A 20459-nucleotide genomic window follows, 5' to 3' on the forward strand; every position below is an offset into this window, starting at 1 on the left:
ACAGTAAGTGGCCATATTTTGCCTACTCTATGGACTAGAAGTGCTAGACAGGAAAATAACTATAAACCACTAATATTTTGACCCTACATGAACAAGACAGACAGTTGTCTTCTAAGAATGTTCTGGTCATTTTCATACAACAGAGTTTTGATGAACTTTCATTTGTGATCAAGTTAAGACCTCATTATCCTATTCTGCCCTTCTACATTGAGCTAGATCAAGGTAAACAATGGACAGGCCACGTTACACAGCCAAAGGATTCATTGTTAATAATTCTACCCCTATAATTTACTTCACAATGACTAGGAACACACTAAAATTCCACTCTTTGGGTAATGTTGTAAATCCATGTACACACACAGGTCACAGAAGTGTATGAGGGTAAAGGGGTATGAAAGCCTGATGCACCTCATCACTGGAGGACGTCTATTCGGCTTCTATCATTCAGTAACCACTATCTTTGAATATCAGCTTTGGGTGTTGGCATGCAACATATGACATTCCAAAAAAAGGACCCCAATCCAAGTCACAGATTGTATTGTGCTATTCTTTCCTGGATTACTTTATACAGTACATCAATAAAGTCTTCACTTAAAGCGAACCTGTCACCAGGAAGGAAATTTTTAGCTGTTGACATGTCCCAATAGCTGATGCGAAGCTGTTTTTAAATATGCTTTTGTCAGCATTCTGAATCATTTCAGTAGTTTCTAAAAGTTTATTTCACATTACGTCCCCTGTCAGAAGTGTGCGGTGAGTCCCAGGGCATGGGCAGCTGCAGCCTGTGTCTCCTCATTCATCTTTCCTCTCCTTCACACCATCCCCATCCCTCCCCTGTCTGCTCACATTGACTGGCAGGGGAGGGAAGGGATTAGTCTTACCACACGCTGCTGGCAGGGGACCAGGTAATGTGAACTAAACTTATATAAACTACTGAAATGATTCAGAATGCTGACAAAGACCTTTCTCAAAATCTGGATAGCATAGGCCATTGGAACCTGTCCCCAGCTAAAAATGACATTCCTGTGACAGGTTCCCTTTAAAGGGAACCGTTCACCAGCATTTTTGTCACCAAACTATAAACACCCTCAGCCAGGGTATAAAATATAGTTTTTAGCATTCCCCTGTTAAGTTACAACCCGCACGTTTATCTATAAAAACATTTCTTCCAAAGTCATATGCAAATGAGCTGAAATGAGTCCCTTCCAGCCTGAAATTAGTCACGCGGAGGGGCTGTAGGGAGCGCATCCCTTTCATATGCTCCTATCTTTAGTTATATTTTACTTTAGTTGGACTTTGCATGTTAAATCTGGCACATGGTCCAACTGTGCACCACAACGCCCAATTCAGTGATGAAATTTGTGTTGCGTAAAGAATAGTGCAGCCACAACACAATACAGTCCTGCGCGACACAAATGTGGCTCAGACACTTCTTAAATACACGTGCAAGCAGTTTGCACATGAAAGAACGTGCAAAGTGCGACAGAAAACTGGTGCAAGGTCCATTGTAAATGCGCCCCTCTATGTTGAAGGTGCACCTAAAAAAAGATGGTGCACACTTCCCAAGTAGTGCAGGGGGCACCAGATAATTGAAGACCGCGCCCCAGTATTCAATAATCTGCCGCACCCTGCACACTCATGAGGCAAACTGCACAGTCTGGGGGAGTGAATCTTTTTCGATTATTTGCATATGACTTTGGAGGTGATTCTTTTGTAAATAAATTCTTCATTTTTACCCTAAAAGTGGGTATGTTAATAAGGAACTCTTAATGAGCTCCGGTGTACAATCCTCTACTCATTGCACAACAAAGCATCAATATTCCCATCCCAAAAATACCCATAAATGCTAAACTAAAAATAAGAATTATTGATGGAAACCTTCAGGAATACATTGAGGTATTCTGTCTCCTGTTCTGTCTACTGAGCCCTACACTGCCTTTATCTAAACTTTTAACCAAAACTAACTAAAAACTTTAACTATCCTATACCTTTATGCAGATGAACTTCAGAGGCTACGGGGGCGTGGAGTAGCCTGGCCGAGCGCTGGGGTCTAAGGCTTCACCACGCCTTACCTGACACCTTACGTCTTACCTCTGTACACAGTCCCGAAACGCTTTTCCGCTATTAAGTTTGTGCCCACGCATGCGCAGTCACTTCTTGTATTTTTAGGCAGCAAGCCGAATTATTTCACATGCGTCGGCACAGGCTGAATAACCGAAGAGCGCAGCAGGGGACGCACAGGGAGGTAAGACTCCAGAGGCTACAGGGGAGAGGTGTAGCCTTAGCCCCCGGCGTTCGTTCGGGCAACTCCACACCCCTGTAGTATCTGAAGTTCATCTGCATGAAGGATAGGTAAAATGTGCAGTGCAGGGCTTAGTAGATAGAAAGGTGCCTACCATCAGGAATATCTCAGGCAGTGTGTTCCTGATGCTAGGTTTCTTTTATGCAAAAAACAATAATCTTACAATGAAGTCCATGGTTTGTCCAGTGTCCTGTATATTACACTCACCAAACACATGATGAATAAAAATGGATAAATACTATACCGCAATATACCGCACAATACCGCAGGTGTATAAAGAGGCTACTGATAAGTGAGTAATATTTGTAATGACTGTGGCGGGATGGACAATGGGCGCTATATACACTGTATACACTGACAAACAATCATTTCTCTACATGCGACTTTCTTGCTCTGTGTTTGTGTAGGATTTCTCTTCCGCATCATAACCAGGTTGTGGTTTCAGGGTGAAAACTTTATCGTATGGGTTTTTTATTCCTTTTTCTTTAATTGAATTCATTGTAACATCTTTCTCCCAAGTAGCGTCATCCTTAAAAAGAAAGCAAATGTGTTAATACATTTAGGCTCAGACCTGCTGCTCCATTCAGGTTGAGGGAAGGATCCCCTGTTCTATCAAGTGTTGGTGAGGAGTATAAATCAGTGGAAAACTTATTTAAAATTTAGCTTTAAATTAAATTATTAAGATAGGAATGTGCAATATATCATAAAATAAGAAAAAGTGGCAACTCCGAATGGAGCAATACGGATGCCAACCGCCAAGGGCTCAATAATGTCATTGTGTGCCTCCTGTAGGGGGGGGGGGGGGAGGGGCGGGCCGTCGGACAATCCAACAGATTCAGACTGAGCGCGGGATTTAACATTTAAATTGTGTCGCAAAACCAAGCACTTACATGCACCAGGAAGAAGAAGGTGAACTCCGTCGGACCTGAGCGGGGAAGCGACACATGCAGGATATCGGGCGCACGATCTTATTGAATCGCACCAGAGTCAATGATCGTCGGACAATGCACAGCGGGGATCCGACAGGGCCGGGTAAGTAAATGTGCCCCATTATTGAGCCCTTGGTGGTTGGCATCCATATTGCTCCATTCGGAGTTACTCCTTTTTCTCATTTTATGATAAATTGCACTTTCCTATCTTAATAATTTAATTAAAAGCTAAGTTTTAAATAAGTTATCCCCCGATTTGTACTCCTCATGATACATTAACTTTGGTGGATCTGGTAGGGAGTCCACACTACCCTCCTCTTTGTCCTCTTATGAATTGTTGGTGGTCCCATTGGCCCTACATTGAGGAGGTTATCCGCTAATCTATGAAGTATTACTTCATTCCTATTGAAATTAGTGGGGGAAGGTAAGATATTTGGGAGTAAGAAGTGCAGCTACAATCCTGAACAATCAATGTTTAAATGCATTTTTCACAGTCCTGCTGCTACTAATAATAAACACAACAAATGTATGATTATACAGATCTCCAGGGACAATAAATAGGGCTACATTCACACTTTGTTTTTGTGATATACTCCTCGTATCACAAATGGGGACATATTGGGGACATGATATTTGACTGCGTCTGTACTGTGTCTGTTGAAAATAAAGTATGGAAAGAAGCAGCTAGCGAAGGCCTTTTCATCCTGCTCCCTCCAGCTGAGTGATGTATTTGCTCCTTGGAGGCCATGGGAGGCAATGGGGGACGGATGCAAAGTACTACGGCCCCTTCCTGCCTCCGCTGAACGTACAGTCAGGTAGGACCCCAGTCACTGTCCATATAAGGACAGTGACATCACAGGGGAAACACCCTAAACATTCTCTGCAGCCAATGGCTCCTCTCAGTTTCAGGGGGGAGGGGTGGGACAGGGCAACATATCCCACTGTATGAGCACACAGTAAGATGTATCCGAATCCTCTTCCTATCATTACAATGGACACTGTCTGCAGCGGTTTAGGGTCACAACCGCTTGTAAACTCGCATGAAAGTCCTCACCAAAACAAATGTAAGTAGTATATTGGGCAAATAGGAGGCTTTTTCTCACCTCAAGCTTCTCTCCATCTTGCTAGCAAGACAAAATTTGGGAAAGATTCCGCGCTAAAAAAACAATAAGGAGGGAGGAACATAAAGGCCAAAGGTGGTGGAGAAAAAAGGTCTTTCTTTACTTGTACTACTATTTAAAGCACAGTTTTCTGACTGTATACACATAACTACTTATAATAATAATTATTATTTATTTATATAGCGCACACAGATTATGCAGCGCTGCACAGAGCTTGCCATATCAGACTCTGTCCCCAATGGGGCTCATAATCTAATCAGCCTACCAGTATGTTTTGGAGTGCGGGAGGAAACCGGAGGACCCAGAGGAAACCCAGGCAAAAATGGAGAGAACATGCAAACTCTTTGCAGATGTTGACCTGGATGAGACTTGAACCCAGAAACCCAGCACTGCAAGACTGTAAGGCTAACCACTGAGCCACCGTACTTACCAGCTCTACTTCGACTTCTTCATCATGGGGAACACCACACCAACACTTCTTCTTGTACTTATCTGACCAGAAGCAGACAAGATTGCAGACTGGCCTGATGAATAGTGGTTTAATATTCCTGCCATGCTCATGACCTGCAGAACACATTCACAAGACATGAAGCATTAGAAGGGGATTGTGGGATATTGATGACTTATCATTTTGGTGTTGGGTCATCTGAGGATCCTAAGGATCAGCCCTCCATTATGAAAGGCTTCTCTTCTCACATAGTCATTGATCTCCATTACTCTGTAGAAATATATCATATATTTGGAATGTAATATACCTCAAGTCTATGAAAAAGAAGACCTTAAAGGAAATCTACCACCAGGATGAAGGATTGTAAACCAAACACACTGACATACTGGTGTGTACCCCCTCTGGCAGGATCTGCCATTCTTTTAGCTTCTTATGTCCTGGTTTTTACACAAAAAGGATTTAAAAATTATCCAAATGAGCCTGAGGGGCTCCCTAGCTCCATATGTTTAAATGGACACTGGAGCCCCTCACTATCATTTGCTTAATTTTTAAAGACATGGGCATGAGGAACTTAAGCAAAAGTGTATCTTGCCAGAAGGGACACACACCAGTATGTCAGTGTGCTTGGTTTACAATCCTTCATCTTGGTGGTAGATTTCCTTTAACCCCTTAACGCTCTGCGCCGTAGCTCTACGGCGCAGAGGTATAAGGGATGTATGAAGAGGGCTCACGGGCTGAGTCCTCTTCATACAGAGGTGGGGGTTTTTGCATTTTGCACAAAACCCCCACCGCTAATAACCGCGGTCGGTGCTTGCACCGATCGCGGCTATTAACCCCCTAAACGCCGCCGGCAAAGTCGCCGGCGGCGTTTAAAAGACGGCGGCGCGTGGGCGCCGCCATCTTTTTTCCGATTGCCACGCCCCCGAACGTCATCGGGGGGCGGCGATCAGTTGCCATGGTAGCCTCGTGTCTTCTTTTGACACGAGGCTATCTGGCAGCTGCATATTCGTTACAATGAGCCAGTGGCTCATTGTAATGAATGTGCTGCAAAAATGCCATATATTGCAATACAGAAGTATTGCAGTATATGGTAGCAGCGATCTGACCATCTAGGGTTAATGTACCCTAGATGGTCTAAAAGATAGTGAAAAAAAAAGAAAAAAAAAAGTTTAAAAAATAAAAAAAAATTAATAAAATATTAAAAGTTCAAATCACCCCCCTTTCCCTAGAACTGATATAAAACATAATAAACAGTAAAAATCACAAACATATTAGGTATCGCCGCGTCCCAAAATGCCCGATCTATCAAAATATAAAAACGGTTACAGGCGGCGGTGACCTCCGAGGCGGGAAATGGCGCCCAAATGTCCGAAATGCGACTTTTACACCTTTTTACATAACATAAAAAATTAAATAAAAAATGATCAAAATGTTGCACAGACCTCAAAACAGTAGCAATGAAAACGTCGCCTCATTTCGCAAAAAATGACCCCTCAAACATCTCCGTGCGCCAAAGTATGAAAAAGTTATTAGTGTCAGAAGATGGCAAAAAATTTTTTTCTTTTTTGTACACATTCGTTTAATTTTTGAAAATGTATTAAAACACAATAAAACCTGTATAAATTTGGTATCACCGCGATCGCACCGAACCAAAGAATAAAGTAGGCATGTTATTTGGAGCAAAGAGTGAAAGTCGTAAAAACTGAGCCCACAAGAACGTGACGCACGTGCGGTTTTTTTTCAATTTTTCCACATTTGGAATTTTTTTTCAGCTTCGCAGTACACGGCATGTTAAAATAAATAACATTACGGGAAAGTAAAATTTGTTACGCACAAAATAAGCCCTCACACAGGTCTGTACACGGAAAAATGAAAAAGTTATGGATTTTTGAAGTTGGAGAGCGAGAAATGAGGCGAAAAACCCTCCGTCCTTAAGGGGTTAAAGAGAACCCGTCATGCAAAATAACCCCCTAATCTTAACAGATTTTCATAAACTGCCATTAGAGAGCATTGCCTCTATCCCTTCATTGTCCCTCTACATGCCTGTAAACCTAAGCAATGAGGTCCTAAAGCTGTATGCAAATGACCTGGGAAATGTCTAATGAGTCATTAACATATTCAAGCTGTCCAGCTTATTCATGAGTGGGAGTGTATAATGATGTGCCTCCTGGTGCTGGCGCCCCCTGCAGCCTGTGTGTGTATAGGAAAGATACAACAGCTCCAGGATGCAGCCATGTTATAGCAGCACATGTCAGGTACTTGTGTAGCTGATGTCTGTGTCTCTGTGTATTAGGAGGGAGAGCATGTCAGCGGATGCAGCACACACACTAGCAAAGCTTTACTATACATTACACACAGACATGAGCAGGGGGAGGAGAGAGGAGGGGGAACAGGGGTGACATCACTGCCTCTGACCATGTGACCAGCCTCATTTACATATCAAAGAAAAGATGATTTTATAATAATTAATGTATGAAATAACTAGATAAAGGCTGGCATGGGATCCTTGTGAGCTGCTCCAACAGGTAGTAGTGACAGGACTAGTGACACAGACCTGATGACAGGTGTCCTTTAAAGGTCATCTACCACCAGGATGAAGAAATGTACACAAGGCACAATGACATACTGATGTGTTCCCCCTCTGGCAGGATCTGTTCTTTTTTATCTTCTTATGCCCAAATTATTCCAAAAAAAGTCTTTAAAACATATGCAAATGAGACTGAGGGGCTCCGGGCTCAATTAGGAACTGTAGAGCCTGTAGCCTCTGAGAATCATTTGCATAATTTTTAAAGCCTTAAAAAACAAGGGCATAAAAAGCTAAAAGAAGCGTGAATTCTGAAAGAGGGAGCACGCACCAGCATTCCACTGGAAGGTATGAGCTACAAATAATGCAAGAAAGAAAAACTAAACCCCATCTCAGCAGCCCTCATGGTAATGACAGGGGAGGATATCCATCTGAAGCTCCAACTATCTTGTTTTTTTTCATAACTCTGGGCTCAATTAACAACTGTAGAGCCCGGAGACCCTCGGGTTCATTTGCATATTTATTTAAAACCTTTTTTTTAGTAAAAACAAAGCCACAAAAGTCTAAAAGAAGAGTGAATCCTGCCAGAGGGGGCACACACCAGCATGTAAGTGTACTTGGTTTATAATCCTTCATCCTGGTGGAAGATTTCCTTTCAAGGGGTTTTCTATTTGAAAGTATGGGCTACAAATACTCATCAACCCTCATGGGGATTGGTGGAGGCCGGGGTAAGCATCTGAAGCTCCACCTATCTTGATTTTCACATAACTCTCTTTACTCCTTCATAACATTACATAATCCCTGACAGACTTTGCAACCTACTTCTAATTTCATAAATGCCCCACAAATGTTTGTAACTTCCCTATACGACATGTGTGGGCGTGTAGTCCTACACTCTAATACAATACGGCCTGTGTTATCTGTGCCCTTGAGAGCTTGCATTTTCCCATCTCCACCCTCCTTATCTATGTTCTAAGTAAGAAAAGAGAAAAAAGCAGCCTTCATAACTAGGATCAGTGTTGTGATGGACTAAGCAGCAGGACAGCCAGCTATGTGAAGGAGTTACACACTGTAATGCAGTACAGCACTAGGAAACTTGATAATAGACTGTTTAGAAAAGCGGGAAGGTCATTTTTGCATGATGATGGGTTCCAATAGGTTGCTTGATTATAATAATGCAACTGCTTTTTAACTGTTTCTTCAACATTACCTACCTCCCTGCCAGGGGAAGGAGAGGCACTTTAAATGAGAATTGCTTGCGGTGGGGAGTTGACATAAGTGGGGAGAGGCTGAGGGAGGGAAATGAGTGAGGAGGAGGCACTGAGGAAAAGGTGACTGTCACGGGTCATCCTGCAACCCATGTTTCAGGTCGCAGGCGCACCCGTGTGCCTCCGTGTGCCCCCTCTCGCCTGCAGCCTCACTTACCTATCCATGCTCCAGCGACGGTGTCCTCACTTCAGCCCACGTGTCCCCACCTCCTAGGGCGCGTGCGCACTGGTCGTCTGAATTTTGAAGGACCTGTGCACCACTAATTGGAGGCTGGTCACCTGACAACCTATAAATGCTCTTCGAGTGACACCCGGACAGATCTTTGTGCTTCTATGCCTAAGAGAAAGCTTTGTTCCATGCCCTTTGCGATTATCCTGATTTCCCGTTGTGACCTCGATTCCATTCCTGACTCCGATCCCGTGCTGCCTGTCCTGACCTACTACTACATCCCGTCTTGATCTCCTGCCTGTTCCCGACATAAGTTTGCCTTACAATTCTGTACTACGTCTTGGCTGCCACTGCGGACAAAGTCCAATCTGCTTTTCGGCGGGCTCTGGTGAAAACCGGTCACCACTTAGACACCGGTCCCAGTTGTCGGCTTACGTCATCGTCCACGGTGGTACAGCGGATCCACTACCAGTGATCCTGACAGTGACTCTAAAGCCATTTGAACTGCCCTATTCCCCCCCTGGACTCACCACACACTACTAGAAGGGAGCCAGGTAATGTTGTCAGACATGACAAAGGAATTTTGGAAAGCAACATGCCAGAGGTTATTGAAATCTGTCATCATATAAAATTACCTTCCTGAGGACTTGTTCTCTAAGTTTTAGTTTTGGAAGAAAAACATTTCATGAAATTATAAAAAAAAAAAAATCAGTAGAAAGGTGACCAGGACAACCTTCTATCCAAGTCTACATTTTCTGGGCATGATCTATATGTTTTCTTTAACTGGGATAATAGTAGCATAAAAAAAAGCTTCACGCACCTGTTATAAAACTAATCAATAGCCCACAGATGACACATGAAATGCAGCCCACCGCGCTGTAGTATAGGTATGATAAGCTGTACCAGTTATCCGCCAGCAACGACCTGATTGAAAAGAATAGAAATTCTCAGGATCTTTCTTATTTAAAATCCTGTGTTTCATTGTAAGAGATGGAAGTTGTGAATAATAGGAAAAATAAGAAAAAGTTCATGTGTGTCAGTATCTGGTTTTTATTGGTTGGCTATACCATCCCTTTAAGTGTTTACCTACCTTTCTGGTGGAACGGTGGTAATCAGGGTTGTGGGTAGGATTGTAGACAATGTGGCATTGATTGTTTCGTTAAGCAATGTACATTCATCTGTCCTTAGTAGTAGAGGAAGGGTTTTGGAGGGTGGTGGAGGGTTTATAAATCCTCCAATCGCAACCCAAAAAGCCAAGGTGATTCCTGTCAGCAGACCTCCGAGAGCACCCTGGGGGGTAGAGAAAATGTAAAAATAAGTTGGAGGGGGATCACCTGTGGATCACCTAGTGATCCATAGTTTCTTTGGACATGAATATGACTAAGCAAGGCTTTAAATATGTGGGAATATTTCTTCATTGTAAGAAGAGAGTAACCTCTGTGTCCATTCTGTCCTCTGCAACAACCTTGGTCTATAAAAGTACAGCAGATTATGTGCCGATGACTTTGATTTTGTACTTAGTTTGCATTCTGTCTAGCACTAGTCTGAGCTCTGCCCTATTTCACTTCTGGCTGTCTTAATTGGATTCAACCACCTCCATCTGTCTCCTGCTGACTTAATTTCAGACTGCAGACAGTTAAGATAGTTGTGATGGCTTTTCCATTCACTTTCAGTTTGGTCTGGATGTCAGGAGGTTGGTCCAATCATTCTCTGGACTGAGACTCTGATAACTCATAAGATGATTATTTTATCACTTGACTGTACTTGCTAGTCTTCTTTGGAGATTGCTAGCTTTTTTGGACTTCTGTATTTTCTAACCTCTGCTTGCCTTCTGACCTTCTGATTGCCTCTTATTATGTACTTCATTGTCTTCTTGGTTTTCTACCTGATTTAGTTCTTTTATCTTTCTGTGTGTTGTTTTGTCCTGTTTTTGTCTCAGTGTTTCACTTTTACGCAGGAAGAGGATGTCGCTCAGTTGTCACCTGCCATCTAGGAAAGGGTCTGCAAGTAGGTAGGGACAGCTAGATTAGCTTTACATTAGGGCTCACTGTCCACGTCTGCATTTACTTCTTTCCATGGTTTTACTCTTTATATAAGCAGCAATACAAAAAGATAAAATTATAACTAATATAAGATAATCTTTACCTTCCAGTTGGTCCATGGAAATAAAATTCCCAAAGTGAATAACCCTAACATGGGGCCTCCACACATTCCATGGATACTACCTGCAGCCTGTATACAATAAGTAGAAAGGTCATTTTTAATTTTCAAATGTTAAATCGTAAAAGATTCTCATGATTCCAAGCAAAAAAAATTACTACTGACCTGAATAATTCCACCCAACAGAGAGGCGACCACTGCCATTACAGTACATAGAATACCAAACACGACACCTGAAACACCAGAAGCTTTTATGTCTTATTTTTAGTTGTAAAATCTTATTTTTGAGTAACATGAACACTAACAATCCATTTGTTATTGTTTTAAATAAATTTGAGAAAAACTTTGTATACAGACTTTATTATAAATATTTTAATTTTGAGTCTACAGATCTTATGAAGACCTATGTGTCCCCATGGTTACAGACTACAAACAATCCTTGTGTCCGACCCTGCAGCAAAACTTTGATCAAGAATGTGAATTTCCTGGCAATTCGATTAAGCTTATACGAGGTTGAACGCAGAAAAGAAAAGCGTGGGAACATTTCATCACCCGACAGGACCTAATATCATAGTATCATAGTAAAATAGGTTAGAAAAAGAGATCAGTCCATCATCCTATACATTGGGGCAGATACAGTCGAGGATTCACTAAGGTAGTAAGCCCGATGTCCACCAGGTGTCGCTGCTGCGCTGAAGTCCGTCGGAGTTCGCCGGAATTCACCATCCTATCTTGGGTGCAGGTAAGCGCGTGTCAAGCGACACATTTTTTTAAAAAATTCCGTGTTTTTTCCGAATCCGGCGGGTTTTCCAACGGCCATGCCCCCGATTTCCGTTGCGTGCATGCTGGCGCCGATGCGCCACAATCCGTTCGTGTGCGGACAGTCTATCACAGCATCAATAGACCTGCCCTTGGGCCATCTTCACCATTTCCTTGCTGACTTAGCTTAGAGCTTGGTTCAGTCAGAAAATAGGCTGTAGGGACAGTAAAAGGATCAAAAGGTTTAGTCTCGTGGTTGGCTGGGTGTGTACTGGCCGGGGTGTGGTCAATCACTGTGGGCCAGAAATTCACAGTGCCACTGCTGAAGCTTTCTGTTTTGATTTATAGGGTTTGTACACTATTTTTGGGGGGGTCTGTTTAGAGGGTTGCAGTCACCATAGTTTCAAAATGATTGCATAGTACAAAATATTCTGGAAACTCTTCCAGTTTCTAATTGTTTGTCGAACTACAATATATTGGGGTTCACCGTCCCCCTTAATTTGTGCCCCATACTATGCCTGTTTCCAGTTGTTCGTGGAAATACAATATCTTAGGTTCTGTTTCCCTTCAGCCCTAGCTAAATACAGGGCATAATCTGCCAGTTTCTAATTGTTCCTGGAAATACAGTACGTTGAGTTTCACTTTTTCCTCAGGTAGTGTAAAATACAGTGCATAATCTGCCAGTTTCTAATTGTTTGGAAACAATAGTATTATGGGGGAATCATCTTCTCATTTGGCTAATTGGACATTCACTGTTGTATGTTGTTGAGTGAAAATATGTCAGACAGACAGACTCCTGAGTCCTCAAAAGGGACAGTCAATGGAAGAAAAGTTGCTTTGCCTAGCAGAAGTAGCAGCAGAAGAAGGGGGTTGGTAGTAACCAGGCAGCCAGGAATTGGTGGGTTCAGACACCACACTAACTTGTTATGGCCCTGGAACACTCAACTCAACTGTCCTTTCAGTTATGATGCACCTACTTCTGACAGGCAATGATGGATGCTGCCACTGACTCCCTTCTGCTTTAAAGTAAGGACAAGCAGATTGAGGATGGTGAGCAGGTCGGGAGGAGTGTTCTGCTGCATCCTCTATCACAGCAGAAGTAACTGTCATGTGTGGGTGGAGTCATACGAGCCTGATGTAGATCCTCTTCTATGCCGAACACCCTTTTACCCCTTCTATGCCAAACCCCCTTCTACATCAAACAGATAGGACTGTAAGACTATGGGCTGTTGATGGCTTCATTACTATTAGCTAATGGGGTCTTTGTGACTATAGGCTACTGGAGTCAGTGTCACTAATGGCTACTGGTGGCAGCAAGACTATTGGTTGGTGGGGTTGGTGGAGTGAATAGCGGCTACTGGTTATCACATGACTAGTGGCTACTGGCTGTCACGTGACTCGTGGCTGCTGGGTGTCACGTGACCCGTGGCTACTGGGTGTCGCATGACTATTGGCTACTGGGTGTCGCATGACTATTGGCTACTGGGGGTCATGTGACTATTCGCTACTGGGGGAAATATGACTGTTGTCTATTGGAGGCTGCATGACTGTTGTCTATTGGAGGCTGCATGTTTGTTGGTTACTGGGGGCTTTATGACTATTGTTGACTGGGGGCTCTGTAACTGTTTCCCAACAGAACGGACTAAGATCTGCCGTTTGAAGCACCAAAGAGTGATGAAAACTCACATAAAACCTGCCAGTACTTTAAAAAAAGCAATTTTCATATGTGATAATTGATAAATTCAGATCAAGATTTGCAAACTAGACAAATCGAATTTTTGAAAAGTTCGCTCATCTCTACCCGCAACATTAAAATTGGAATGATGGAAGATGAGATTTGCCAAAATATTATTTTTTTCAAATTTTTGATAAATATAAAAACTCTATTAAACTCAATGGACTTCAATATTGATATTAATCACTGAAAAGGATCATGGGAAATCTATTTATTCTGTATCAGTCATACTCACATAAGCCTTTGCTGATCCATGTGCTCTTCTTGTTTGAAATATTCTTGAAAATTTTCTTAACAATGTCTTCAAAGGTGACGGTAGCGAGAGCGTTGATGCTGGCGGCCACTGTGCTGTGATACAGGATCGAATAGCAAACATAGGTTTTATCTTTTTAGTAAAATTTGCTGATTTGCCAAAATGAGTAAATGGCAAATAAGAGGCAATTGGGGGATTTATCCGTTATGGGGTTCATCACAGAGAATAATTGATGTTATATTTTAATAGAATAAACATTTTAATTATTTATTTTTATATGTGTTCTAGGGAAAAATGATTTGAATTTTTTTTTAATATTTTTTCAAACATTATTTATTTTTGTTTTTACTATTATTTCAGTCCCCTAGGTACTTTAACCCTAGGGGGTCTGATCACTCATACAATATATTGCAATACAACTGTATTACAGTATATAGTACATTTACTTCTACTATATTACAGTCTGTCTCAGACAGCTATGGGTGACTTTAATAGGCTTCTAGATGTCATTGCGCCGATCAGCGCCCTCCGATGACGTCACAGAGAGTGTCGACCACCATTTAAAGATGGCGGCACCCAGCTACAGGTATGTTATGTGCCACAGTCGGCTTTGAAGATCCCAGCTGGTGTCTGCTGTGCAACACATCTGACACCTGTCACGTATGAAGAGGGCTCCACCCCCTTCACGACCACCTGATGTATATTTACGGCCTGAACTTTGCGGTTTGGATCCACTGAGCACTAGTCTCAGTCCAAGTCAAACTGTACCACCTCTACAGTAGACAAAGTGCCCAGTTACCACTGTTGTGTTAGCTCCCTCTAGCGGTGGCTATCTGCAGTATGAATTCTATTATTTATCAAGGCCAGGACTTAACAATAAAAATATCAACAGTGATGATATATATTTTCGTGGAACTTTTAAGACAATAGTGAATCCAAATTTTGCTTTGAGGGGGGAATTTATCAGGGCTTGTGTCAGTTTTCTGCATCTATATTTACCCTCTTATGCCATGTCCATGCCAAGTGAGCATAGAGGGAATTAAAGGGGGTCGTGTCCAGCGGTGGACTGGGGTGGTGCATTATTTTCCTGTATACCTATAGTCTGCGCCAGAAACAAGAGCACAATTCAACACCTGGCCAGACCTGGTATATAACTACCCAGAGGCACAACAATCGGTGGATTTATCAGAAGGATCCAGTGAGTGTCAGAGGGTGTGGTTGACATGATAAATCCCTCTCTATGATTTCTGTGTACCTCAATGTACACCTAAGACTAGAGGACACCCTCTATTAATGACTAGCTATTTTACATACTTCAGAATTAATATTATCTACGGTGAATGGGGGGAATCTATTAAAGGAAATCTACCGCCAGGATGAAGGATTGTAAACCAAGCACACTGACATACTGGTGTGTGCCCCCTCTGACAGGATATGCTTTTCTTTTAGCTTCTTAGGACCTTGTTTTAACAATAAAAAGGTTTCACAAATTATTCAAATGAGCCTCGAGGGCTCCATACTCTATAGATGTCAATGGAGCTTGGAGCCCCAAAGGCTCATCTGCATAATTTTTAAAACCTCCTTTTCTTAAAAACAAAGGCATACAAAGCTACAAGAAGAGAAGCTTCTGTCAGAGGGGGGCACACACCAGTATGTCAGTGTGCTTGGTTTACAATCCTTCATCCTGGCGGTAGATTTCCTTTAATACTGGTGCATCATTCATCATTCTCAATCTAATCCCACCGGTGCACAATACTTCAGAATTAACAAGAGGTTCCAGCATGGCTGCCGTAGATTTCTGATATAACCTGTATACTGCAGTATACTTAGCACCCTGTGCCACGCCCATTTTAGAGAAACTAAAAGAAATGCCCTGCAATATTTTTTTTACCTTAATGTCCCACTGAAGGCGCAGGCTACAAAAAGACCCGGAAGTCCTGGCATTTTGGAAAATATATTCATGACCAAATAAGGCATCATCTACAAAATAAAAATTTGGATGTTTTTAATCATAGGTCTGTTATTACAAATTAATAAAACATTAGCATGAGGAATTGTGGAGGGAACATCATGATTTGGGGCTGCTCACAGCCTGGCTATTGTGTAATCAGGGGCATAACTACAGGGGTAGTATCGCAGCTGCTATGGGCCCAGAGTGTCAGGGGGCCCGGCCTCCTGACCTGCCACATTAAAGAATGGAGGATGTGCGTTATTATATACTTATTATGGTGGACATTGTACCTTCATATAACAGTGCACATCTTCCACAGAATACAGCTGAGCCTGCTGCTCAGGTAAGAAATATCATGGGAGGGGAGGGACATCAGGGGGAAAAACTAGTAATCTATTTCCTGCCGTCTACGTTACCCATGTGGTCAGCAGTTACTGGGCTACATGAAATAAGATCTCTGGCCTCTAACACCCTCCGGGATAAGAAGACTGTCTGATAGTGGGTATATACCTATGTGTGTATGTGTGTATAAATGTATGAATGTGCATATTTGATGCTCTATATGTGAGTGTATATAATGGGGCATATTTACTAAGGTCCCGCGGCCGCATTTCCGTCAGGTTTTCTGACGTTTTCAGGAATCACGTTGGGGATTGCATCACACGTGATCGGATTGTGTCGCAATCGCGCCGGCTTTCACGCCATACAAATCGGGGGGGGGGGGGGGGGGGGCCTGCCGTCAGATGATCCGACGGATTCAGACAACGCGAGGTATTTAACATTTAAAATTGTGTCTCAAGCCATGCATTTACATGCACTGGGAAGAAGAAGGTGAACTCCGGCGGACCTCAGCGGGGTAACGACAGATATGGGGCGCACAATCTTGATGAATCGCGGCAGACTTCATCCTCGTCGGACAACGCACATCGGGGATCACGCAGGGACCGGTTAAGTAAATGTGCCCCAATGTGTGTGATTGTATAAACATGTGTGAGTGTAAGAATATTACTTCTTCAAGGGGAAGGGGGGGGGGGCATGCAGACGTCTGATATTAGCCTCTCCTAGTTATGCATGTATGCATGATCATACAGAGAACAGTGAATTCTAAGGTGTATCATACATATTCAGCTAAAGTGATGATGGATGATGCAACAAGACAATGACACAAATCAACTAAACAATTGTTCAGTCAAAAATGTAAGAAAATTGGTGTTTTGGAAGATCATACATGCAATCTTAACCCAACTGAGATGAACTAATGAGGATGCACACAAGGCATCCCAGAAATATTGATGAGCTAAATATTGGAGGAGGTGATTCAATATTCAAAAGCTTATATCTCAGTTTAATAACTAGGTGTCTGCTTATTGAGAGTGATTCCCAGTGATTAGCAATCAAACCTATAGAGAGATGGTCTTGTGCGCACACCACTGCTTCTTTGACATGGAAAATGGAGGAATGCCATTCTTAAGTTATGTCCAAGAAGTTGGACCCCAATATCTGACGCTTAATCTCTGCTGTTAAAAAGTGTTGGTATGTGTTAAATAATATACTAATCTTTAAAATACTAATCATATAGATTGAGTGAAAGATCAGGACCATATATGGCCAGTACTTGAGTTGTATGAACATTCTTGATGTATACGTAAAATTCAATGAAAGGAAACAACCCCCAACCACATCCATATGACAAGTTAGCCTTTACCATATAAGGGTCCCTTTAGGTCCACTGGTCTTAGAGTAAGGGTCCTAGGAATGTTACCATATATGGTTGTGAACAAGGCCAATGGATGAATTTGACTTACAATGCAAGTCTATGGGAGTTTAGGGTTTAAAAAGGGTCCTATTCAAGGGGCTGGGGGGGAGCTTTACCTTGCACACACTGAGCTCTCTTCACACATCACACACACATTTTTGTATTTTGGGAAACTATTTTATTTTGCTTTTGAATTTTCTTATTGTCTCTTATTTTTGCTGTGTTATTTTATCCCTTTAAATACTTTGTAATATTTTTTCCTCTTTTGGTGCTAATTAAACCATTTTTATTCAACTTAAACTCTTATATTTTATCTGAGCTCACTCTCTGCATTTCTTGTCAAATCAAGAACTGCTAAGGACATTCAACATATTGACGAGCCAGCCTACGATTTTGTTTTTTTTTCCCTCTAACACTTGCAAAGGGGGGTTATCCAGTTGACACTCTTGTTTTCTGCAAGTGTCAGAAATAAACAAAAGAAGAGCCTAATTGGAAGAAAGAGTGAGCCATACACTCTGGTTACACGTGTTCTTTCCCAGACGTACTACAGACGGCGGCCTGTGAAAGACAAAGGCATAAGGATCCTGTTACCGACTGGGATTGAGAAGTGAAGAGGACGTTGTAACTGAGGAATGAAACTCTTCACGGAACCTGAAATCTGTATCATCCAAAGATGGGTCCGGAAAAGAAGTTGTTTCATAATTGGATCATCGCTACTGTTGATGTGTTTCACTGTTGTTGTCTACATGGAACTTTTCAAGACTAATTTCATCAATTATAATCAGGACACTTCGTTAATACAAAGAGAAAGAAGAGGATACAATTTGGAAGATTTTATTGAAGAACGAACCCCAGATGATACTAGAGACATTTCCGGAAGTCTTTGTATGGGTTATGGGGCAAAATGTTGTGTTGAGATACATTTTGTACATGACACACACATACAACTCAATGCACAGGCAGGTCCCAAACCAATGTTTACACAATTGCAGGGAACATTTATACACAACAATAGGACTGGTACATGGGAATGTACGTTAACAGATGTTTTATCATGGAGTATAATGATAAGAGGGAATGAATCAGCTATATGGAATGGAGACATCACAAATAATATGATTTCTCTAGGAAAAGTGGGAAGATCTCGTAATGAAATCTGGTTTTATACTCAAAATTTTGTAAAAATTATGGATCCATCAATTCTTCCAATTACAGGAAAGGATGAGGAAGATTGGGTAACAAGTTGGAAATTTCAAATTATAAGAGAACCTGTCAAAGTTGATATATCCATAAGTTTTACAGTTTCCAATACAATTAGGCCAGAAGTACAAGTTGTCCCTAAAGTGGTTAATATGCAGGAAGGAACAGATACTTTATATTTAAAATGCAACACAAGGTTAGATATACCTTCTGAATCAATTCTAACTTGGACCAAAGGAAATGTATTTTTGGGTAGTTTTTCTAATGGTCCAACAAAGGTGATCCATAAAGGTCAAAATGGGAATGTTAAATGGCTTGATAAAAAGTTCATATTTTATCAAGATCAACCATCTCCCAGTGATTCAGGGATATATCAGTGTTGCATATTAATTATGAATAATAACAAGCAATGTGCATCTGTGAATGTCACTGTGTGGTCATCCACAGATAGAGCTTGTACAGGGGTTAGATTTAATCCATCTAGTCCTTTCCAGATTAACCACTTCCAGTCTAAGCCTCTTTTAAGAGATGGGAAATTTGTAACAATAATGTGGACTTATAATATCTCAGACTGGAAAATATCCTCTAGGTATCCCGAGTGTAGAAAACATCTTGTTAACATGGAAGAAGGTCTAGAACGGTGGTTTAGGAAGAGTATTGCAATTAAATCAAGAGCTAAGAGAGGAATTACAGAGGGTATTTTAGGAGGAATTGGGACTTTAGGAAGTTTGATTAATACAATGAACATTAATTCATTACAATCTGATTTGAAAACCATAGGTTACCTCGGTAAAAAGGGAATTAAAGTTCAAAAGAGTCTTAATCAGCTCCTAGAAAATATGATTGTAAATTCAGTAATTGTATTAGGATCATCTGTATCGCATCTCCAAGACAGCGCACTGGGATTGATTGAAAGTGAGCAAGAGTCACAAGTAGCCAGAGCCTGCATGGAAATTCAGATAGAATATTCTACCAATCTAAAAATTATGGCTCAAGCTTTACAAAGTGGAGTTACTCCTCTCGGTCTACTGGAAAATTTACCCAATGAATATAATTACAGTATTAGACATATAGATTTGTGGGTAAATAAGTGGTTAGGGTGTAATGAGAACATGTGTATAGCCACTTCAATGATTCCAGTAGCCGGGAGAGAACAAATGGCTGTTCCAGTGACTGTTTTGGGGGTTCCAGTCAGCAAAACTCAACTTATTCATTATCAATTAGAATATGTTGAATTTGCATATGATGGTTCCCATATCGAACAGTTGGATCTTTCTTCATGTCTACATTTTGTTTCCAAAATAATCTGTTTACCACAACAAGATAAGGTGATTTATCATTCATGTTTTCATAATCAGACATCTTGTCATGCACGGATTGAAAATGTAAATTCAATCCATGATTTGGTAACACAAGTGGGTCAAAACAAAATTTGCTTACAAGTAATGGCCAAGGAAGAAACGGTGTCAGTGTTATTTCCTACTTGTGTACATTCAGAAATGTTGACAAGAGGATTATATTGCATGGAAGGAGATGTAAAGGCTATCGTCATGGCTATGGGAAGACTTAATTTTTCTTCCATAGGGACCAGTCATTTGGAAATCCTTCCCATACAATATAATCTTACACAGATTGATAAATTTCCTTGGAACATGTGGACAGAAGAAATAAAAAAGGATCAAGGTCTTTTAAAGGTATTAAATGAACAAATAAAGAAGGCAGAAATTGTGTTCAAACATGAACAAGGGAAATTAGCTGAAATACAACATGAATGGAATGAAATGTCGGGAACATCTTGGTGGGGAAACTTAAAAAGATCTATAAATATGTGGTCAAAATCTTCTACTCAAATGGCAGTGCAAAATATTCTATCTAATCCTATCATTA

The 20459-nt window shown here is 41.4% G+C and overlaps 1 protein-coding gene across 1 annotated transcript in view; it reads right to left on the reverse strand.

Annotated features, from left to right (window-relative positions):
- Positions 1-2374: 2374 nt before the first annotated feature.
- LOC140069029 (sodium-coupled monocarboxylate transporter 2-like) overlaps positions 2375-20459 on the reverse strand; it is a 34750-nt gene continuing 16665 nt past the window's right edge. Inside the window, exons 8-15 of the mRNA XM_072114367.1 lie at positions 15557-15645; positions 13648-13760; positions 11084-11151; positions 10904-10990; positions 9849-10048; positions 9579-9682; positions 4780-4913; positions 2375-2828 (exon numbers count right to left, since the gene is read on the reverse strand). Coding sequence (XP_071970468.1) covers positions 2673-2828; positions 4780-4913; positions 9579-9682; positions 9849-10048; positions 10904-10990; positions 11084-11151; positions 13648-13760; positions 15557-15645 — 951 coding nt within the window. The 3' untranslated portion in view covers positions 2375-2672. The remainder of the gene's footprint in view (positions 2829-4779; positions 4914-9578; positions 9683-9848; positions 10049-10903; positions 10991-11083; positions 11152-13647; positions 13761-15556; positions 15646-20459) is intronic.

The sequence above is a fragment of the Engystomops pustulosus genome, chromosome 7 (assembly GCF_040894005.1).
Source record: "Engystomops pustulosus chromosome 7, aEngPut4.maternal, whole genome shotgun sequence".
NCBI classification, from domain to species: domain Eukaryota; kingdom Metazoa; phylum Chordata; class Amphibia; order Anura; family Leptodactylidae; genus Engystomops; species Engystomops pustulosus.